The sequence below is a fragment of the Caretta caretta genome, chromosome 21, assembly GCF_965140235.1.
Source record: "Caretta caretta isolate rCarCar2 chromosome 21, rCarCar1.hap1, whole genome shotgun sequence".
NCBI classification, from domain to species: domain Eukaryota; kingdom Metazoa; phylum Chordata; order Testudines; family Cheloniidae; genus Caretta; species Caretta caretta.
The window spans coordinates 14272827-14296640 of record NC_134226.1 but is presented as its reverse complement, the minus strand read 5'-3'; the positions used below and the strand labels follow the sequence as shown (position 1 = coordinate 14296640).

Sequence of the window (23814 nt, the reverse complement as noted above, 5' to 3'; positions counted from 1 at the left end):
CAGTTCCTTGTACCTCAGAGGTGGCAGTCCCACCTGGGAGAGAAGGTGGCCCACTGCAGGTAGGGTTGCCAACTTTCTAATTGCACAAAACCAAACATCCTAGCCCCACCCCTTCCCAGAGGCCATGCCCCTGCTCATTACATTCCCCCTCCCTCAGTGGCTCGCTCTTCCCCACCCTCACTCATTTTCACTGGGCTGAGGCAGGGGTGCGGGCTCTGGAGGGGCCAGAAATGAGGGGTGCAGGTGGAGGGGGAGCTCTGGGTTGGGGCATGGAGGTGAGGACTCTGTCTGGTGGTGTGGGGCTGGGGGTGCAGGAGGGGGCTCCTGGCTGTGGGGTGGGGCCGAAGGATTTGGAGTGCGGGAGGGGGCTGTGGGTTGAGGCAGGGGTTGGAGTGCAGGAGGGGGTGAGGGCTCCAGCTGGGGGTGCAGGCTCTGGGCTGGGGCCGGGATGAGGGGTTTGGGGTGCAAGACGGGGCTCCAGGTTTGGGTGGGGAACAGGGCTGGGGCAGGGGCTCGGGGTTGGGGTGCAGGCTTACCTTGGGCAGTCCTGGTCAGTGGCGCAGTGGGGTTAAGGCAGGCTCTGTGCTGCGCCCCGAAGCAGCCACCAGGTCCAGCTCCTAAGCGGGGGGACCAGGAGGCTCCACGTGCTGCTCTGGGCCGCAGGCACGGCCCCCGCAACTCCCACTGGCCGCAGTTCCCGACCAATGGGAGTGCAGAGCTGGTGCTCGGGGCGCGGGCAGTGCACAGAGCCCCGTGGGCCCCCCTGCCTAGGAGCCGGACATGCTGGCTGCTTCGAGGCGCAGCGGGAGCCAGGAGTAGCCTGCCTTAGCACCACAGCACCGCCAACCGGACTTTTAACAGCCCGGTAAGCGGTGCTGACCGGAGACGCCAGGGTCCCTTTTCGACCGGGTATTCCAGTCGAAAATCGGACACCTGGCAACCCTAACTGGGGGGGGGCAGCTCTCTGTAAGCCATCAGTTCACTGGGGTCCCGGATAGCTGGCTTACCTGCCCTTGGGGATCCCCAGAGTCAGAGCTTCCCCACAATACTCGGCTGAGTGGGGCTCAGGCCTGCTATGGATTGTTCACTGAATGTGAGCCAAAGGGACTGGAGGCTCAGGCCCAAATCCCTGAAGGGATTTAGGTATCTAACACCCCTGTTAAAGGGATTTAGGCACCGGAGGACCTGGGCCTCAGTACTTTGCTTGCTTGCTCCTCATTCTAAGAGACCTAGATCCACGGGAGCTGCTGCAGACAGAACACCCTGCACTCTCAGAGCCAGCTTCAACCCTTTTGTACAGGAGACTTAGGCTGGCTCTTTCTGCTGGCTGGTAGGAGCTAAAAACCAGGGGGCTAGACTGAGAAACAAGGTCAAAGAGACACGGCCAGCGGTGTAGCATTGCCTGTCTCTCACTATATAGGAGAACCTCGGAGTTACAAACACCAGAGTTACGAACTGACCGGTCAACGCACACCTCCTCTGGAACCGGACGTACGCAATCAGGCAGCAGCAGAGACAAAAATACCGAAACAAATTCAGTGCAGTGCTGTGGCAAACGTCAACTACTAAAAATATACAAGTTTAAAAAACGGTTTGACAAGCTAAGGAAACGGTTTCTTTGCTTGTCTCATTTAAATTAAGATGGTTAAAAGCAGCATTTTTCTTCTGCCCAGTAAAGTTTCAAAGCTGGATGAAGCCAATGTTCAGTTGTAAAGGTTTGAAAGAACAACCGTAAGGTTTTGTTCAGAGTTCGGAACAACCCCCAGGCCCGAGGCGTCCGTAACTCTGAGGTTCTACTGTCGTTGGTGTTTTTTCTTCAAACCCCAACTCCTGCAGGCCAGCGTTGACCCGAGTGTCTCATCTTGCATTCTTCCTAGTCCTGGTTGCAGAGAAAAGCTTGAAAACATGACCTGAGGGCTCACAAACCAGATGGCAAAGAAAAAGATCAACAGTGATTTTCTTAAGCCAATCTCATGATTGGTGGGGCCTGACTCATGATTTTTTGAACGCTTGGGGTTGGTGATGCTGCTACGGATCAGCTACATGAAAACTAGAGAGGAAATGAGGAAGCGAGAAGAGTCTGGATATTGATTCAGGGCCTATAGGAACAGGGAGTATTTTAAACTTTCCAAAGTTCCCCTGCTCAGGTGTGATTCGGACACTGAAATAACACGCGCCTGTCCCATAGGCGCTGACTTCCACTGTTCCCGGTGGCTGTTCGACCCCAATCCCACTCCCACCCCTGCACAGTCCTCGCCCTGCCCCCATTCCACCCCTTCCCTGAAGTCCCCACCCCCTTCCCGCCCCCATTGCAAACCCTTCCCCTAAGTCCCCACCCCCTCCCCCGAGCACACTGTGTCCCCGCTCCTCCCCCTCCCTCCTGGAAAGTCCTAAGCACCGCCAAACAGCTGTTTGGCGGGCAGGAAGCGCTGGGAGGTAGGCGGAGGAGCGCACGATGTGCTCGGGGGGAGGGGCAGGGGAGCTTGGCTGAGCACCCACTAATTTTTCCCCATGGGTGCTCCGGCCCCGGAGCACCCACAGAGTCAGTGCCTATGGCCTGTCCCCTTTGCTAAAACTCTCTCCTCATTGCTAGGACTACAGAGGGAATCAAAGTTTCTGCTGAGCCTCTCCAGTGATGGGAGAAGCTCAGCCAGTCGCAGAAGCAGAGAAATACCACGCGACTTCAACCACGTAATGAAACCCTGCTTGAAATGACCCTGAGCGGCATCCCGGAAAGGCACACCAATGCCAGAACAAATTTCAGACCCAAATGCCATTTTTCAAAAACAAACAAGAAACGCTGCATTTTCACATGAGCCCACACACCTTACAAGAGGAGATTTCAAGCAACTTCAAGCACTTGCCCAGAATCATAGAAATGTGGGGCTGGATGGCACCTCGGGAGGTCATCAAGTCCAGCCCCCTGTGCTGAGGCAGGACCAAGTAAACCTAGACTGTCCCTGATAGGTGTGTATCCAACCTGCTCTTAAAAACCTCCAGTGACGGGGATTCCACAACCTCCCTTGGGAGCCTGCTCCAGCACTTAACTCCCCTGAGAGTTAGACAGTTTTCCCTAATACCTAACCTCAATCTCCCTGGCTGCAATTTAAGCCCATTCCTTTTGTCCTACCTTCAGGAGACGTGGAGAACAATTGATCCCTGTCCTCTTTCTAACAGCCCTTCACATATTTGGAGACTATCCGCTCCGTCTTCTTTTCTCAGCACTACACGGTGTTTTTAACCTTTCCCTGTAGCCGTAAGACAGGTTTTCTAAACCTTTTGTCAATTTTGTTGCTCTCCTCTGGACTCTCTCTAACGTGTCCACATCTTCCCTAACGTGTGACACCCAGCACTGGACACAGGACTCCAGCTGAGACCTCACCAGTGTCTTAAATACGACACTGTTTGCAACCAAGTTTTCACCCAGCCCTAGGACTAGGTGCACCAGTGGCCCCATCTGATACTACTTTTCTTTTTGCGAATACAGACTAACACGGCTGTTACTCTGAAACCTGAAAATCTACCGTAAAACAACTGCAGATTGGGACTTTTGGCCGATCAGGATTATTTATCATTTGGATTGCAGCAGCCCCTAGGAACCCAGTCATGGACCCGGGCCCCACTGTGCTAGGGGCACAGAACAAAACAACAGGCGATGCAGTCTTTTCAACTTGCCCTTTAATTCCCACACAAAGGCCTGACTCTGGGCTGTACGCAGGGTGCCTGCAGGAGCATAGGTCCACTTCCAGATGGCAGATCGGCCCCTGGGAATAAACTCTGGACCCAGGAACGAAGCACAAAGAGGGCCCAGGTGCAGCTAGCTGGGGGAGCAGGCTCAGCTCGGGCAGGACCTACAAGCCCATGCTGGGCCCAGATGTCACTGCTTGTGGGGAGAAGGCTCCGGCAGGAAGCTGAATGCCCCACTGCACGTATATGCAGCAAATGGGCTCAACCAGGAGCCTGCTAGTACGTGAGGGACCCTGCTGCAGACACATGCAGAGAGCAAGTCTGACAGCCTGCAAGGGTCTGCAGACACAGGAAAGGGGAACCCAAGGGATTTGGGAGCAGACTGACACAGGGAGAGGGCCTCGCTACAAAAGCACGCAGAGAACAGACCCTGCCTGGAAGCCAGCGGTGCAGGCCACAGGAGCAGAGAGGGGCGGCCATCAGCGCTCAGTCATTAGCCCCAGGAAGGCACGGAAAGGCAGGCCTGGCCAGAGCTTGGAACCCAGTGTTTTCAGCCTGATGAAGTCACACATGAATAAATAAATCACGTATGAAGCATTAAGGGAGCTTAGTCTCCCTGGGAAATCACACAGCAATTCGGCCTTTCGGGGGCCATGGCATGCCAGCGAGGATTAGGAGAATGACTCCAATGCTCTGGCGGCCCCTTGGTAGAGATCGCTTCCCGGGCTCCGACACGTGGCATCTGGGAGCTTCGTGCTGGTGCCGGCCCCGAAGCAAGGGGCAGCCACTCAGTTAGTGACAATCGCAGGCACCTCACAGCAGCGCAGGGAAACTAGATGTAAAGGGATCGCATCTCAGCCCCTGGGAGGGGCCAGGGGACACAGGGGCCCCACCCACCCCCCTACACAGTCCCCTTGCGCCCCATCCTGACCCTGTCTGCATGGGGTGCATCCTCCCATCAACCCCAGCCCTGCCCCCTATGAACAGAAAACACACCCTGATCTTATACACACACAAACTCCTCGAAGAGGCCACCCCCAGCCCCAAACAAGAAATCCAGCCGCAGGGATGAATGCCAAGAGCCGTGAATTCCTGCGTGGGAAGGCAGGCTGCTCGTTCCTCGCAGCGCACACCTGGGAGTGGGCAGAAAACCCAGCTGCCCCACTCTGGCTCAGGGATAGCAGCATGTCTCCTGCCAGCCCCACATGCCCTTGTTGTTGTAAGAGCAGCCAGGGCAGGGCACAGGCACGTAGGCATCTCTGACCCTCCTGCTGAAGCCATGGCAATCTCCTGACATGATCTGCTAGTTGCCTGCAGCTCGGTCCCGGAGCCTCAGCACTGCTGCTGGGGGGCAGCATGTCCCAGTTCAATATTCCCTATCGGGGGGATTCCCCTTATTTCCTACTCCCAGCACAATCCTGGTGTATGGAACACAGGTCGCTCGGGCGCTGTGCCCAGCATGCCCACCCGCAGAGAGTGGCCGCTGTCACAGCTGGGAGGAGCAGCAGTGGGCCCCGGGGAGAGACAGGGCCATGCACACCCGCTGGCTAGGAAGGGCATATAGGGCCTTAGGGGTTTGCTCTACCTGGGAACCCCCAGCCTAACGTCCTGGCTGTGGCCTTCAATGAGCACCCACAAACGCAGGCTCCCCCGGCCCTGCGGGTCAATTCAAGCAGCCAGCCTGCCCCCTCTCATCCTCACCTGACCACAGAGCAAGGCAGAGCCACCCCCATGGCAAGCCATGGGCAACCCCCACCTGACCCCTCTGGGAGCCAAGGGCTCCCACTCCTCACCACAGCGCAGGACAGAGCCTCCCCCTCACCTTACTGCACTGTGAGCCACAGGTGCCCCCCCCATCTGAATGCAGCAAGAGCAAAGGGTCCCCCTGACCTGAATGCGGTGCCAGCCAAGGGTGCCACCCTCTGAACATGGCACCAGCCAAGGGCCACCATAAACCTGCCAAGAGCCAAGGCCTTCCCCAAAAACGTCACAAGCCAAGGGCCTCTCTAAATGTATCCGAAATGGCTTGGGGGCTGGTGCTCCCTGGCCAGCAGAAGCACCGAGGCTGCAAACACAGCCAGAGACCTTGGGGTGGGGGCTCCAGCCATCCTGGCATTTGCGAAGGTGTCATCTGTGCCCAGGATGGGGCAAGAACCAAGAGGGGGGTTCTCTCGCAGCCTGTCTCCCCTCCAGACATGGAGCCTGGCAGAGAAGGAACTCTGAGCACCACGGGGGAAATTGGCGGGTTTACCCAGTAGAACTGATGCCCGTTGATGAGGCTGATGTCCCATTTGGGCCCGAAGAGCCCAGAATCCCCCTACTCCACCTTTCCCGGGTGGGGAGCCCCGCTTACCTGGTACATGTACATGCTGAAATGAGTCCCATTGGGCAGATGAATCGTTATGGATTTGTTCCCTGCATTCATGCCAGGGAATCATCTCCCGCTGGAGCTGTAAATCCACGGCTCTGCCAGCCTGGGGGGAGAGCAGGCGTTAGCCCCGAGGCCGGGGGGGGGGGTTCGGTTAGCGAGACCCAGGGTGCTGGAAGTCCAGGCACGAGGAACCGCTCCGAGCCGAAGGCAGCCGGGGAGCTGCTTCGCGTCGAGCCTGCCTCTCTGTGCAGGGGACGGAGCGCTGGGGCACTGGGGAAGGATCAGCGATGCACTCGGCAGGAGGAGGCATTTGGAGCTTGCAGAAATTCCCCATCTGCTGCGTGCGCTAATCGTTCCCCTTCCCAGGGTCGGAGGGAGCCAGCCCCATGGCTCGGACGGGGAGCCGCTAGCGGGCGCCCGCAGCAGGGGGACCCAGTGGACGAACCCGGAGGAGCGCACAGATGCACAGAGGCCCTTTGCAGTGACCTAGTTTGCTCTGCTTCGCTTGCATGTTCCCTGTGCGGAGACATGGAGGAGTCGGAATTGGAGCAAGAACTGCAAGTAAATCCGCACAGCCCCTTAATCCGGGAGTGGCTGCAGCAGCCTGTGGGGTGGGCAGCCCTCGCCATCAGGGTGACCTGGGATGCTCTCGCTCCAGCTGCCCACCATGGATGGACGCAGCGGCCCCTTGCCCAGCTGGGGGAGAGGGCACGGAGCCCAGGAGGAGTGTGATGGGGCATCACCCCACTCGTGTTTGGGGGCAGGACTTTGTTCAGCGGAGGATGGGGGCACAGCCTAGTGGGCATCTGTCTGGGCTGGGTCCCACAGGCCAGCTGGAGGTTTGCCAGGGTGGGGAGACAAAGGACCATGGGGCGCCGAGCTCAAGCAGTCAGCTGGAGGCAATCAGAGGCTGTGGTCAGCTAGTCCAGCTCTCGCTCCCTAGCCTGGCATGAAGCTCCAGGCTCCTGCGGGATCCAGGACCAGTCCAGCACCATGGAGCAGGGCCCTTCCCCAGAGGCATTTTCCTGTGTTTCTTCCGGGCATGCAGTACCCACTGAAGGGTGAGAGGTCCCTGTCCCTGCAAACTGTGAGCCAGCTGCCAGCCTCCAGCCCCGGCCCAAGCCTGTGGGGCAGCGTGGCCCTGGCTTAATCACACCAGGTTCAGCCAAGTTGCCTCCCCAGGATCTAAAGTCTTTGCTGAGACGGAGCCAAATCCCTGGCGCCGGGACTTCGGGGGCAGGAGGGGGAGGAGCATGAGGGTCAGGCATCCCGATGCTGGAAGAGAGCCAGTGAGGGGCCAAAATGTCTCAAGCCTCCCGGGCTCCCTGGCTGATAGGTGAGCTCCAGCCATGCAGGGCCCTCTGGCCCCACTCTCCCTGCCCTACACCTTGCGACCAATGGGTCGGTCCCCAAGCTCCGCTCTCCACTCTCCCCAACGCACCGAGCACTGGTGGAAGAGGACCCATGAGCCTTCACACAGGCGAGACTCAGAGCCAAAGCCTGCCCCTCCACCGGGGCCGCTGACAGCCCTGCTCCGTGTGCACGGGCCAGGATGCCCAGGGGGTGTCAGCATCTCTCCCTGCAGGCAGGAGGTCAGAGCCAGGGCTCCTTTCCAGGGCTCCAGACCTTTAATAACTGGGAGTAGAACAGCCCCAGGTGCCCTGCAAAGAGAACAATCCCCCCTCACACGAGCGCTGCAGCAAGCCCTGTTCTCCGCTGGCACCCCCTCCCCTGACCCGCAGGCTGGGGCTGCTTCTAGGCGTCCAGCCCAGTCCCTGCGTCTGCTCCAGGCCAGAGAACAGATGGGCCCATGACAACATCCTGCGCCCTGCTCTGCAACCCAGAGAGCCGAGCCTGCGAGGCAGAAGGGGACAGGAGCGTGGAGGCAAAGGGGACCCAAGCAGGCTCCCCCTGCCAGAGCTAGACTCTCTCCCTGGCCGAGATCTGAACAGCAGAAAGCAAACTCCTCCCTGACCCCGGCATGGCTCTGCAAGGTCCAGCCAAACATCCCTGCAGGGGAGGGGCCGTCCCTCCAGCCAGTGCTAGTGACTCTGCAAAGCCCAGCAGTGTCCAGACAGCTGCGCAGAGACCTTGCTGCCCCTCCCTGGTGCTTTTACGGCCTGTGGCTTCACAGACAGGAAACCCCTCCTGTACCGCACCAGGTCCGGGCCGAACGCTGGGAGGCGCTGAGCACGCACAGCCCCTGCTGACTGCAGCATCTCCCAGAGCCGGCCTGGCCAACGCTAGCAGCAGGCCCCCGGGGGTGCCGAGGGTCGCGTGCTTTGAGACCCGCCATGCGCATGGGTGGCTGGGCCCGTTGTTTGCGACTGGTTTGGACAGCGCATCAAGCCGGCTGAATGAGGGACATGGCCCGGCGTTCACCTTCCCTGGGGCAGCTCAGTCCATTAACACCCATTGGACACACCTGAACTCAAACCCGGCCATGGTTAGAAAGTGACAAGGTCCCAGTTCGGCCCAGGCTCCCCACGGCCTGTGAGCTGTCTGCCCACTGTGCACCCAGCTGCCAGGCACATCCCAGGACCCCTTGCCAGCTGTGCCCTCCAGTCACACCCGAACAGCGCTTGTTTGTGGGGCTCCCCATCCCAATAACTCCCACCCATCCCTGGGATACAGGCATGTTCTATACAGCTCACCATGCTGCATGGGCATGTTCCAATCCCACCTGCCTGCCGTGTCATCCAGATCAGGCTTACGATGTCCCACGATGCCCCCCAAGGCCCACGCACAGCCCACTATCGCCCTCACGCCACGCTGGCAAAGCCTGCCCGTCACTGCCACGCTGCCCAGGACTCTGGCTATACCAGAGCACAGGGTGAATCCCAGTGCGACCCGCCACTCTGTCCTCAACACGTCCCGCAACAACCAACCCTTGGTGCTGCCCTTTGCCCGGACACCTCCCGGCAGAGCCGGCCTGCCACGCTGCCCAGGGTATCAGCTGATCTGGCGTACAGCTCAAAGCACGTGTAGATCAGCCGCCGTGCTGCCAAGAGCTCTGGGCATGAGCTTTCTCGCCGTGAATTTAAATGAAATAACAACAAGCAACAGTAGCCCAGCTGGGACGTGGTCAGCGGGTGAGCGGAACCCAGCTCGGAAAGGGTTAAGCAGCCCCCCTCAGCAGGCAGCAAAGGAATCAGACAAACTGACTGAGCAGCTCAGACTCCAGCTGACTGCAGGCCAGTGCCCTTCACCAGTGGAGCAATGGTTCAACCCTTCACAGCACCTGCCAGCCGCCTCCGGGAACTTGACTAGCCTGGAGCACCACCTACCGGCATTAACCGCCTATTGCAATAGCCCAGGCCGCATCCAGAATGCAGCTACGTGGCTTTTCCGTGAGCATCATCACCCCACTGCCTTAGAGCAGCTGCCAGCCACGCCCGAGGGCGAACAGCCACAGAGATGGAGTTTGGGCAGCGCTCAGCACCCACAAGAAGGGTGGAGCCCCCTGAGATCAGGAGTCAGAGCTGGATGTTTTTGAGGGGTGATCCCTGCTGAAGGCAGGGGTGGGGGGTGCAGTTTTCCAGGCTGTGAACTGGTCCTTGCTGCTTCCGGACCACCTGAGAACCTGCCATGCCCTCTTTCCCTCCCAAGTTTACATGGCCCGAGGGCGCAGTGAGGAGGGATTAACAGTGCGGTGCTGGCAGGCCAGACGCCAGCTCATGCCAAGGGCCCCATGCCTCAGTGGCCCACTGACAGACACCTCAGGGGCAGTGCGGACCACCAGACAGGAGACAGCCGTCAGCGAGTGTGAAGGGCTGGGCTCCAAAGAAGGTTGAGTTTCACCGCTCTGTATCCCGCGTGACAGAGGAACAGTCCTCGGTAGCCGGAGAAGGCCAAGCCCAGGGCCCCTGCTCTGCTCTAGGACGGGAGGGGAGGCTACTCTCTTGTGTGTCTAGGCAGAGCCTAAGCCACCCCCGAAGGATGCAGAGCACGGCTCCCCCTCCCCCTGCAGCAGTGCCCTGGCCGGCCAAGGAGGAGATGCTCTGCTCCCCACTGGAAATCAGGGGAGGGTGAGGTGCAGAGGCTCCCAGTGACAGGCTGGGCAGAGAGAATCACGCGGAAACCCCGCAGCGGGCAGGGAAGAGCCCTGAGACCAGCCAGGGAGCAGAGAGGCCGCAGGCCAGGATCCCCAGCACCCTGGAGCTGTGGCCCAATTAGGAGACAAGGGTGGTTAACACCCCCACACGCTTCGTAACAGCACCCCCATCCCAGCACCCGAACCAACCAACCCTGAGCCCTGCCTACGAGTGCCCCAGAGAATCCCGGGCGGAGTCTCTCCCTCAGCCTCGGGGGGTGCTGCAGAGGGCACGGCCAGGCCCCCTGGGCTGGACAGGCAGGAGCGGGAGCTGGGCTGGGCTCCGACAGTGCAGGTTGCCACCCACGCACGGCAGCACAGTTCAGATTGCCCGGCTGCGCTGTGTGGGAAGCACCCCCTAACGCCACTACGCCTGGCTTTCCAGCAATTTGAACTTCAACTCTCCCGGCACGAGGGGCCCAGGGCAGAGCTCAGCACCGGCAACTGAGAGAACAACCAGGGGGGCCTTCTCCCGCCCAACAGAACAGCCATAGATCCACGGACATCGCACGGCATCCCATGCAAAGGGCGAAATCCGCAATGGGACAGCAGGACCTCATGGCATCCCCCCAGACCTCCATCTACACCAGAGCACAGGCAAGGCCTAGCAGGCCTGACGCACTGTCAAGGAGATGCTGCCACACAGATGCAGGTGCCGGAGGGACAGTGTCACGGTCTGTGTTTCTCAGTCGCACCCAGGGTCTGATCGTGAGGGGTGCTCAGCACCTGTGCCTCCCACTGAGGTCACATCTCAGGATCAGGCCCAAAATAAAGAAAAATAAACCACGTGTCCCCATTGCATGTGTTCAGGAGGTGGAGAGGTCAGGGGTGGGGGAGCAAGGTTTGTGTTCATTCACCCGCCCGGGTAACGCAGGGCCATGGAAGGAAGGCCTACTGGGTGACCTCAGGTCAGTCATTGCCCCTCTGTGCCTCAGTTTCCCCATCTGTACAACAGGGATAATAGTGCTGGCCTCCTTTGGAGAGCGCTTTGAGTTCTATTGGTGAAAAGGACGATAAGAAGAACCACGTCCCCATTTCCTCTTCCAGGGAGTGCAGAAGTGTGGGGGCCACTGGTGGGGAGCAGGTGAGCAGGAGCCCAAGAGGAGAAGCTGTTGGGGCCCTGTCATGGTGGACAGCCATAATCTGGAAACCAGGTACGGACTGACACACACCTGGAACCCAGCAGAGCCAGGACAGCTGGGGGCATGAACCCCCTAGTGTTCCCGAAACATCACCCAGGACCTAAGCCCTAGCTGTGCTGTTAGGTGGAAGATACCCTGACAGCGTTTCTCCAGGTGTGGAGCGGCCTTTCCAGCTGACAGAGCCCCAGGATGTTCTAACCTGGCTAATCATGGACCTAATGCCCCAAGTTCCAGAGGTGCTGCCTCCGAAGCCAGGGGGAACGGCAGACCCCGCAAAGACCCAGCCATTACGTCATTAGCTTGGCTCACCTTGGCTGTCCATTCTGGCACAGTGCCTGGGCTCCAGCAGAGACAGTGCCCTCCTGAGCCGATGGGGAGATGCCAAGGGGTCTAGTGGTTAGAGCAGGGGACTGGAGACAGGAAGTCTGACAATTCAGCCACTGACCACCGAGGGCAAACCACATTGTTCTCTGTGCCTCAGTTTCACCACCAGCTGCTACCTCCCTCCCAGGAGTGTAGGGGAAGGTTAGCCCATGGGCTTGGCTACACATACGCTTAGTTTGCAGCAAGCTGGGGTGCAAATCTACCCCCACACTAGCCTGCTGCGAGCTAAGTGTCTGTGTGGACCCTGCAGCCGCAGTTCCCTAGTGCGCTTCAAAACTACCCCGCTTTGCAACGGGCCATGCTTTGGAGTTATAACACGCTGGCCCAGAGGCCATCCTGCTCCCAGGGCAGGGAACGTGCTCCTGGGTTCCACCGGCGAAGCAGCGCTATTGCCCGTTCAAACTGCCCTCTTAGGATTATCCTAAACATCTTGAGGCGTCAGCCAACATGTTAGATCCCCAGTCAGGGGTGACAAGTTCCTCATCCAGCCCCAAAGGTCCCTGTCCAGCCACCCCCAGAGCCCTGCCAAACATACCATCCGACATCAGGGGCGTCAAACACCAGCCAGACCAGCAGGCTGCGTGAGGGGCCACCAGCCAAGGACCAAGCTTCATTTTCTTCCTCCTCAGACCGTGCATATTAACCACTGTTCTCTCCTGCCAACATTTTGCTTGATCTTCTCATTTCTATAACCCAGGATCTGCAGCCAGAACTCACTGCACCGCACACCTCATTATGCCCCAAGATTTAAAGTCATCTGGTGGCAGATGGCCAATTTCTTTTGCCTGGACCAGCAGCCCCCCTGTGTACTGTATGTGCGGTGTGCCCAGCAGAACAACTGCTATCGGGTCATAAGGAGAGGGCCACTGGACTGGCAGTCCGGAGACCTGGGTTCTGTTCCCAACTCGGTCACTGGCCTGCTGGGTGGCCTTGAGCAAGTCACGTCACCGCTCTGTGCCTCGGTTTCCCCACTTGCACAATGGAGATTAACGATACCAACCTGATTTGTAAAGCGCTTTGATAACTATGAACAGAAAGAGCAATAAAAGAGCTGGGTGTTGATATTAAATATATGTTTGGGGCCTACAAAAATATCCACGAACCATATTTATCTCCCTGACACGCCTGCGTTTTTGTGAGACTCTTGCCTTTTAACCAGCCATGTTAATGAACTGAGTGAGACCCCAGGGAGGACGTCTGATCAGTCCGCGGCTCAGGGAGAATTTGGCTAGAACGCTCTGAATTCGGTGCTCAGGTCCCAGCGCAATGGAGGCAGCGCGGCCTAGTGGACAGAGCACTGGGCTGGGACTCAGAAGACTCCGGTTCCACCAGTACCAGCAGCTCCAGCAATGTGCTGCAGACACAGCAGGCTGGCGGGGACCGCGGGTAGTGACGAAGCCCTGCGCCACCGGGCTCCCGCCCGGCCATGCTCAGTTGCAGCCAGCCCACAGGCTTCACGCTCTTTGGGGCATTTGATTAAAACACGGACACCTGCCAAGCGGCTAAACCCTCAGCTAGTGGCCGAGCTGGCCCAACGGCGAGGGCAAAGCTGGGGGTCACGGCAGCCAAGTCTCTGGGCTCGTGAGCACAGCTGGCCCCTCACGCCCCTCGCTGCCCTGTGCTGAGGGCGTGACGTGCCTCTGAGGCTCAGCACCAGCGCCCCGCCCCACCCCTCCCCCATTCAGAGGAGCGATAAATGGCACTTCTGAGGAGCCCGTGACCGTAGTATCTGATCACCTCCCAATCTTTACCCTCACACTCCCGCTGTGGGAGGCAGGGCTATTATCCCCATTGTACAGATGGGAACTAAGGCCAGAGAGGCTAAGGGACTCACCCAAGGGCACACAGGGAGTCTGCGGCAGAGCAGGGGTTTGAACCCAGTTCTCCCAAGTCAGCGCCCTAACCACTGGGCCATCCTGTCTCGGGATGGGAAAGGCTGTGAGCAGGAGAACACGAACGTTTGCTCTCCAAACCTCAGCAGCTCCGGTCCAGGGATACACGACCCAAAGCTGGGACCCAGCTGTTGGGACTGGGACAGCAGAATCCGCCCTCCCCACCCGCAGAGTCTCCAGGAGGCCATCAGCGGGGAGCCACCTGTGCTGGGGAACTTACAGGCCGGGCAGCGCGGGTCTGAGGAAGGGTTATAATGAACGTGAACGGCCCCACTGAGCGGGCAGCTGGCCTTCACCTTCAGGGACATCTCTTTAGCCCCGTTGAGGCCAGTACGTCCAAAAGGGGCCTCGATTCCCAGGTGCCCAACCTCACCCACCTAACACGTGATTTGCCGGGGTGCTGAGCCACCGTCACTACAGCTGCAGACAATGGGATCTGCGGGTGCTCAGCACTTTGGAAGTATCAGGCCCAAGGGGTCGGAAGTCAGACACTCGGAATGAGAGGCCGCTTCTGGCAGAGCTGCATTTCCTGGCTCCATCCTGGCTTTAAGCACCAGGCTGTCAGGTTTGCAGCAGCCCAAACCGGGCTAGCCTGGACGCTCGCTGTACAGCAGTGCTAGCAAGGAGCCTGGAGAAATCCCGAAGACATCTACCCTATTCCCACAGCCCTGCCAAGGTCCCCAGCCCTGGCCCTCCCTCGTCCCGGCAGAGCTCCGGAGCCGCTCTCCTTACCTGCGGGAGGGCAGAATTGAGTTGCCTCTGCAGCTGGTCTCGCTCATGCCCGGTCTCCTGTAACCGACTTTGGGTCAAGGCCAGAGTCTCCCGGGTCTCCCGCAGCGTTTCCAGCAGCTTGTCTCGCTCGTCCAGCATGTTCACCATTAGCTGCTCGAAGTTGGCCTCCGAGTCGGGGCCCTGCTGGGACCCCAGGGGGTCGCCCTCGTTGATGGTGGGCATCACCTCGCACATCATGGTGGTGATGGTGGCTCGTTTCAGCCACGCGCCAGTCTCCAGAGAGGCCAATTTGCCTCGCCTAGGGGTTTGCTTAGACGACCTCCTCGGGGTCTCTCTTGGGCTGTAGATCGGTCGGACAGCAGATCACATCGCTACAGCTGCCCGCGGCCCATTGCAGCGAGCGTCAGAGACAGGCAGCTTGGGACAGGGTGCAGGTTCCCCCATGCCTGCTCTCACCTCGCAGCCCCGAGTCATTGGTTAAGCTGAAGCTTGCACTGCTGAGATCAGCGTCCCCTGCTCCATGGGCTACACGGTGTCCTTTAAACCAATAAGGCCCCCGAAGAGACGACCGCCTCTGGCTCTCTGCGGTTCATTCCAATCAGCCACCCAGACAGCTTCGTAGCCCACAGATGAGTGGATCCCATCTGACGCAGCGCATGGATGCCAGAGCACAGCAAAGCCATGGGCTCAGAGAGGAACGCGGCGCCCTTCCAGCACGCACCCCTTCAGGGACCCCGCAAAGCCAGTAGTACTAGGAGGGGTTGGGGGACTTTTCACCTGCCTGGGCATGGTGAACGAGAATCAGTCTGTTGGAAGAAATGGAGGCTGAGCGATGCACTTTGCAGTGAGCGAGATACTCCCCAAGCCTCTGCCCCACGGAGCTGCGCTTGCGATCCAGGTCTGTGACCTACGGGAAAAGAGACACAGTGAACCACTTCCCACCTGCGTGCGACTGCTTCCCCAGGCTCCTACCCGCCCCATGGGCTGGGATCTGCCAGCACACTCCTTCACAAACATCCAGCCAGCACCGAGGCACGGCATCAGCCCCTCCAGACAGCGGGAGAGCCAGATTAGATTCTCGCTTATAGTACTGGAGCACGTAGGAGCCCCCGTCCCAGACCAGGAGCCCATTACGCCAGGCGCTGTACATTAAGCTTCTCCGCCTCCACAAACGGGTGCTAGTGAACCGCCCTCCCAGCAGCCTCCCTCCAAGGTCTCTAGCCTGCGTCCTTATCGCCATGGGATCTAAGTGCAAGCCTTGTAGGGTAGGTCAGGATTCAGGAACCTGCTGGCCCACAGGAGGCCAGCGGCATGGCTCCGTGCTCTCCTGTGCTGGCCCAGGGAAGCATCATCTACCAGCTGCCCCTCTCCCCCCCCCGCGCTGCGGCTGTACTCACAAACATCCGGGGGGATGTGAACATTGCGTGAAACCAAATTTACGCACACAGGCATCATGGGACCATCCCACACACCAGCCCCACCTGCGTCCGAGTCCCTAAAGTACCAGGCTCTGGGAGAGGGGGAATCTCCCCAGAGAAACAGGCCACATTACCCCATTTCTCCCTCAGATGAAGTGCAGCAGAGGAAAATGGATCCCAGAGAGGAGCTGGAAGGCAGGGTGCTGCCGACTCCATCTTCAGGATGCAGCATGTACCTTGTCGGTGTCTGTCTGCATGCTGGCTGGACTATCCCAGCTCAGTGGGAGCTCTGGCCAGGGACCGCTGGCTCCCAGGGGCTGCAGAATTGGAGCTGCTCCAAGGCAGTTGTCTCTAGCTCCAGCAGCAGGCTGTGCTCATGCTCGGTGCCGTTGGGAAGCCAGGGCTCCGGGCCCAGTGATCAGCCAGATAATTTCCTCTGATTGTCAGGACTCTCTCCCTGTCGCCTGCCTGCCTCCCCCCGGCCTCTCCCAGCAGCTGTCAGGAGTGCACTGGCAGGGGCTTGCAGCCACGTGGCTGCCAGGCCAAATATAGCAATGAATCACAAAGGGCGATTTGGTGAGCAGCATCTCCAGCCCTGCTCGGGGCAGGTGCCTCCCCCGACCGTACAGCAGCTGGGAGAACTGGAGGTTGGCACCCACCTGGGGAATCTGAGACCCAACCCCTCCTTTCTCTGAAAACCCAGGTGCAGAGGGATCCCCTCTCGGATGCACCCCCCCGTGCACTGCTCTGAAACGATGGGGGTGGTTCCTGGCTCGCAGACCGCAATAAAGACACAGCATTGCCCCTGGCTTCAGTGGGATTGCCAGGAGAGTGAGATCAGAGTCTGGCCCTGGACATGCAAAGGGCTAAGAGAGAAGGCGAAGTTGCTCCTTCCGTAGCAACCCTTGTAGCCAGTGCCAGGAAATCGGCAGAGGAGAGAGAGCTGCATCTGCCAGCTGGTGGCAACATACGTCATCCCGGCTCAGACCAAAGGCCCATCCAGCCCAGGACCCTGCCGATGGGCTTCAGTGGTGCTGGGCAAGGCGAACACCCCTGCTCCCAAGGTGTTGGCATTTGCTCAATGTTCTGCGGAGCCAGGGGGGCTGTGGACTGGTCACTGTTAAGCAGCGGTCCTGTCCGGAGAGTTACTCGGGCTGCTTGGTCACAACGCCACTGAAATCTGAGCGGTTGCCCCTCTGTTCACACCAAGCGACGGCCGGGCCATATTTCAGCGTGTGACATTGCGAGCTCACCCGGAGATCTGGCCCAGCCTCACCTCTGTCCTGCCAGAGGGGCAGTCAGGCCGAAAGGTACAAATCTGTTCCTGGCCCGTGGCACTCAGGCGTGTCACCAAGACCTTGATTCCTGGCAGCATGGGCCCGTGCGCTGGGTGGGTAAAAGAGGGGAGACTCTCGAAAGGGATGAGTGGAGACAGGATCCCTGCCAGGGTTTGGGGGTGGGGGGGAGGGCCAATTACCTATGATGTTGCCTAATGCAGCACATGGGGTAAATTCCCCTCTGGACCCCAAGACAGGCAGTTACAGCCCAAAGCCTGGATTTTCAGTCACTCCTGGTCCTGCACAGTGGGCCTCAGCTACTTTCATCCAACAGATCCCTTTGCACAAGAGAGATCAATGGGACACCAGAACTGCCTGGCAGGATGAGACCAGGGGTCCATCTAGTCTACAGCTTTGTTTCAGAGAAAGGTGCATGGAACCCCCTTGTAGAGAATTATGGAATAACCTGCCATGAACAAGAATTTCTTCCTAATCCTTGGCAGTTAACGGTTGGATTATGCCCTGAAGCAGGAGGATTGATATCTCTCCTGATTCTTGTATCCTGCCTAATGTAGCTGGGGTGTTCTCATTATCCACAGAAACATCCAATCCCCGCTTTGAATCCTACTAAGCTCTTCGCTTCTAGTATATCTTATGGCAATGAGTTCCACAGGTTAGTGATGTGCTCCGTGAAAAAGTATTTCCATTCATCAGCGTCAAGTGCGCTGTTTTTCCAATTTCACAGAGAATTCCCTTGTTCTTGTAGGAGGAGAAGGTGCATGGCAGTGCACTCAGCCCCCTGCTGCATTGGGCCCTTTGCCAACCAAAGGCCATTTTGAGCTTTGACCTCAGCATGGCTGTGTAGCTCTTTACATTGGTCACTGTTCTGCAATGGCTAATTTCCTTTCGGGTGCCCTTTTAAAGGGACAGTCAAAGAGACAGAGGTAGGGGCAGAGAAGCAGAGGCAGATGAGTAGTGGTGGAGGACAGAGACTGAGGGCCAAGGGTGGTTTTGGCGACTCCCTTTCTTCCCCCTGGCAGGCGGACATGCCCTGCTCTGTCCCTCCAGCTCTGATGACTCTGGGCACGGCTACAAATCTTCTTTTCAAAATACTAAATCAGCTGAACCAACATTAACTAAAAAGCAGCAAATTGATCCCAAGGGGGAAAAAAATGGTTGATAAAACATAGCCTAGCCTCACTCTCTCTGCAGAGGCCTGGGGCTTTAGTGGGGCAGAGAGCCTGAAACACCCCATGACATCAGGTATCCGGCAGGTCTCTGCACTTAGCCCTGAGTAAATAGCTTGTCTGTGCCCTGGAACCTGAAATCAATAGCAATTCGAGAGAGAAGACCCTGCCTCCTATGCCCGCCCGTTCCAATCTAACAGTCCTACACTGACGCTTCCCCGCCATCACCAATGCTCTGTCCTTCCTCCTGATGCTGCTCTCGACACAGGCGAGGGAACTAAGGGTGCGGGGGTTTTGCGCGGTGTCCCGGCTGCTGGCCCCGTGCCCAGGACTCTGCTCCCAGCCTGCATGTGGGGTCCTGGCTGCTGGCCCCAGCCCGGGACTCCACACCCAGCCTCGGCCCCCTCACCCCATCCGTGTCCCCTCTCCCGAAACCACAGCCCTGCTCCCGGCCCCAGCTCTAGGGGTGGCAGAGGGCGCAGACAGAGGTAAGCGGGGGGAGGCGCAGCTCAGCCCCCCCCCTCTAAAACCCGTTCCAGCGCCACTGGCTCTCGGCCTCCTCCACCTATAGGGAACAGCCTCTCACCCCGTTCCAGCTCACTGGCCGCCTCCGCACTGCACCGACAACTGCATCACTCCCCCCTCTGCCAGCAGCACAGAGCAAGGCTGGGAGCAGGGGGGCTGGAACAATTTGTATAGTGGGGGTGCTGAGAGCCATTGATCAAACTGCAAACCCTGTGTATAATGGAAAGCCCTTCAAGCCGGCAGCCCTAGAGCCAGCACCTATGGCCATGAGGGGTATCAGGAGCAAAGACTCATAAGGGATAGCCGGTTGGGCTTTTAGGTTGACCAGCTGGCGTCCACCTGAACCCACCTGGCTTATGGAAAGACATGACTGTCTTTTTACACCCCTTATTAAAAACACTTCAAAATGAAACCAGGATGGCATAGCACCAAAACTAAGCTATTATTAATACCGTTCAACTAAACTGCCAACAAGCAATACAACCAGCGAATCAAGGGCAAATCAGTCAGTCAGTCTCAATACTGGTTTGGCATGAAGTCATCAAATTAGTTAAATCAAATGACTACAAAAAATAGCCAACCCTTCAAAATGCTAAAGCAGATTCGAAGGTGGTGGCTTTCCATTTGGTTATCATTCCAACTAAAGAATTCAATCACACCTAGAGTTTGAATCCAGTTAAGTAGCTTAATACGGAAACCAACTGTTTATCGAATACCTGGAGCACAACCTCAGAGTCCATTATAAAGCTTCCTTCATAGAATTCAACTCATGCAGCAGCTAACCCTTTCCGCCCGCAACAGAGAGATTATAACGCAGACGTGAACAGAGCACCCATGAGAAGCAGAAGTTTGACAACTTTTGTTTAGCAGAAATGACAGGTGACAATTTCAAATCTCTCAGAACTTTTAAACACAGAACAAAGCGATATGTTCATGGTGCGCTCACACACACACAAGGGTTGCCAGGGGTCCAGTTTTTTACCATCACACACCAGCCATATTAAAACACATATTGTTTGCTTGCACTCAGTTTACTAAGTGATCCAGATCGTTCTGTGCCAGTGACCTGTTCTCTTCATTATTTACCACTCCCCAATGATGTGTCATCTGCAAACTTTATCAGTGATGATTTTACGTTTTCTTCCAGGTCACTGACAAAAATATTTAATAGTGTAGGGCCAAGAACCAATCCCTGCGGGGACCACACTGGAAACAGACCGACCTCCTCAGTGAGGATTCCCCATTTACAATTACATTTTGCGACCTAGCAGTTCACCAGTTTTTAATCCAGCAATGATTGATGTTGTAAGTAAACGTAAAAAGAAATCTTGGTGATTTGCATTGTTCCTTGGTGTAACTGCTAAGCCTCACCCATCACGTATGACAATTGCTTGCAGGCCTGTATTGGTGCGTTCAGTACATGCCCAGATCTTCGGCTGCATCTACACACAGTCGATGAACTGTTGACTGAATACTGACGTGGTCCTGGGTAAATGAATAAAGTGTTGATAGGTTAAGAGTAATCAAGTGTCCAGATCTGAGAAATACTGTCCAAGATCAGAGTAGCAGCCATGTTAGTCTGTATTCGCAAAAAGAACAGAAGGACTTGTGGCACCTTAGAGACTAACAAATTTATTTGAGCATAAGCTTTTGTGAGCTACAGCTCACTTCATCGGATGCATTCAGTGGAAAATACAGTGGGGAGATTTTATATACACAGAGAACATGAAACAATGGGTGTTACCATACACGTTGTAAGGAGAGTGATCACTTAAGATGAACTAATAGGAAGATGAGGAACAGTCGGGGGAAGGGAATAAACATGGGGAAATAGTTAACTAAATACAATTAACTTAGGCTTGAATAGAGACTGGGAGTGGATGGGTCATTACACAAAGTAAAACCATTTCCCCATGTTTATTCCCCCCCCCCCCCCCCCCCCACTGTTCCTCAGACATTCTTGTCAACTGCTGGAAATGGCCCACCTTGATTATCACTACAAAAGGTTTTCTTCTCCGCCTCCCACGCCCCACCCCGCTCTCCTGCTGGTAATAGCTCATCTTAAGTGATCACTCTGGTTACAGTGTGTATGGTAACACCCATTGTTTCATGTTCTTATGTATATAAATCTCCTCACTGTATTTTCCACTGAATGCATCCGATGAAGTGAGCTGTAGCCCACAAAAGCTTATGCTCAAATAAATGTGTTAGTCTCTAAGGTGCCACAAGTCCTCCTTTTCTTTTTGTCCAAGATCATTGTAAGAGCTGACCTGAAATAAATCTAGCATTAACTTAGAAAGCAAACGCTCCCAGGACTCAGTAAAAGGAGTTCTCCTATTCAATTCCGTTCTAATATTGGCTGGAACACTTATACAGTTGCAAATCTAGTTGGTTAGATTTCAGCTTTACAAATCTATCTTGTCCCATGGAGAATTAATCAAACTGACCACCCCCACTTTCACACTTACAAAGTTTGACGCAAAAATCCTACAGAAATAGCTGACTGGAAAAACCAGTCACTCAATATCCATGAGCAAAATTAAAAATAACTTGGGTTCAGTTCCATCATGTGCACTTCCTTCTGAGAAATGAGGCATTTTACAGTCATTTTCCTATTTTGGAACTAGTCCATTGGTTAAGTGGCTTATTTTCTGGAATCTTCGTCTTCATAGAGAAAAATTACTTTAAAGCCTATTCAGATGAAATCCATTTAAGAAATAGACTCATAGACTTTAAGGCCAGAAGGGACCATCATGATCATCTAGTCTGACCTCCTGTAGGCCACAGAACCTCGCCCACCCTCTCCTGTAACAGACCCCTAACCTCTGGCTGAGTTACTGAACTCCTCAAATCAGGATTCAAAGAAGTCAAGTTACAGAGAATCCACCATTTAAACCTTCAGCTGACCTATGCCCCATGCTGCAGGGGAAGGAAAAAAACGCCGAGGGTCTCTGCCACTCTGACCTGGGGGAAAATTCCTTCCCGACCCCAAATATGGCGATCAGTTAGACCCTGAGCATATGGGCAAGACCCACCAGCCAGACACCTGGGAAAGAATCCTCTGTAGTAACTCAGAGCCCTCCCCAGTGTCCTGTCTCCAGCAATTGGAGATATTTGCTGCTATCAAAGACCGTCTCCATGCCCTTGTACGCAGTCTCATCACACCATCCCTTCCATAAACTTATCAAGCTCAGCCTTGAACCCAGTTAGGTTTTTTGCGTCCACTGTTCCTATAGGGTCTGTATTCCCACAGATGCTTTATCTCTCATAGCCGCATCCTCTGGTTTATACTGCAAGGTTCCCCAGCGTATAGCACTGCTTGTGAGTAAGATGCCCATGGGCGGTGGGGGGAAGCCAATGAGCAAGGAGCAGGCCAGCTGTTTCTGTCCCAGTTAAACAGGGAATGCTCAGGCTATCTAGTCACACATGGGAGAGGAGAACATGGAGCCAGGCAGCTCTCCCAGATCTTGGCTGGAGCAAAAGGACAGTTGTTTCTTTAACATTTATCTACTCCTAATAAGCAGCTCCAGCACTATGCACCGACTTCCACCACACAAAAAGAGTCATGCCCGCCTGCCCATCTGACACCAATTACCTGTGCCCTTGAGAGAGTCCGAGCTTTCCCTGGGAGCTATGGGTAAGGCGGTGAGTCTGTCAAGGAGGTCATGGATTCTGGGACTTTCCGGGACTTCTGCAGCGACTGGTGCAGCTGGCCCGGGAGCCACCTGAGCAGCTTGGGTAGCCCCTGGGCCAGCCACACCAGCTGCTGCTGGGGCAGATCTGAGAAATACTACCCCACGCCTCCCTCTGCCCCCGAGCACCAGTGGTAGCCTTGGGCTGCACCAGCGGCAGGTCTGGGCCTCATGCCACCACCAGCACCTGGGCTGCCCCCTACCCCAAAGCACCCAGGGCACGTCTGGAGCCCCACTCCAGAACACTCAAGTTTTAGCCAGGGGTATATAGTACAAGTCATGGACAGGACACGGGCCGTGAATTTTTGTTTATTGCCCATGACCTGTCCGTGACTTTTATTAGAAATACCCATGACTAAATTTTAGCCTTAGCTATGACTTATGGTCCCTGAAGCAAAGAAGTAAGAAAGAGAAGCAGCCACATGTTCCCATGGCAGCAATCTGGGCTGATTGACCCTTTCTCAAGGCAGCTGCCAGTCAGGGGAAAAGCCCAGGAGATTGTCCCCCGAAATGTGCCCACTGCAGTTGGAAGGATTTGCTATGAAATTGTTTAAAATCATTTGAAAAATCAGTGAACTATTTCCAGACTCTATGCTAACAGTGCCCCAAGCCTAACGCCACGTTAAATGGTGAAAGCAGGCATCTGGGTGGGCCTGCTACCCCCCCACCTCCTCCCAGGAGTCCAGCCAATTCGTGCCTGACCCCAACGCATCCATCAAAGGCTATGGGAATGGTGCTTCAGGAGGGTATGCACACTGGCCAAGGAAAAAAAAGCATGCTACCAAGAGAGACCCGGCCATAAATCTGACTGGAGCTGTACTCAGGGCAAAATTTATCACAACTGCAAAGCGAAGAATCGCTTGGCTAAGCGGGAAAGTTACAGGATAAGCAGTGAGCTACGGGCTGACTGAGAGCATCAGGTGACCAGGCGGAGGACACCCTCCCCAGTTCTTCTAATGCACCTCAGTCCAGACCTGCAGCACTTTGTGCCACTCTAACCCTGGGTCCCTCCTAGCTCTCTGTTGCAGCCCTTGCTGCTACCCGCTGGCTGGGCCTCTCCTGCCCCACGCAGTTCTTAGCAAGAGACCAGGAGGCTGGCTCACTTGGGGGTCTGTACAGGAGGAGTCTTGTTACAATCCTCAGGGCTGAGTGCACCGCTCTCCGCCTTTCGGTTTAGCCTTTCCTGGATGAATTACCATACCAGAGCCTGGCCTCTTCTGACAGGGGCAGGAGAGGGGTGCTTTGGTCAAGACTGGATTCCACAGAATGAGACCCATATAGGATCCGGTGCGGGGCTGGAGAGGGGGGTTGTTTGTGTGAGTGGAAGGGGACAGAGATGACAGATGCGGCCCCTCCAGGGGAAGGAAAGAGATGTAAGAATTCAACGCCTCCCACCCCTCACCCTGGGATCTGT

General features: G+C 56.5%; 1 protein-coding gene across 6 annotated transcripts in view; it reads right to left on the bottom strand.

The window, feature by feature from the left end:
- PPFIA4 (PPFI scaffold protein A4) overlaps positions 1-23814 on the bottom strand; it is a 168986-nt gene that overhangs the window by 83407 nt on the left and 61765 nt on the right. For all 6 annotated transcript variants that reach the window (XM_075122094.1, XM_075122097.1, XM_048826501.2 and 3 more), the window contains exon 2: positions 14302-15208. In XM_075122094.1, coding sequence (XP_074978195.1) covers positions 14302-14538 — 237 coding nt within the window. In that variant the 5' untranslated portion in view covers positions 14539-15208. The remainder of the gene's footprint in view (positions 1-14301; positions 15209-23814) is intronic.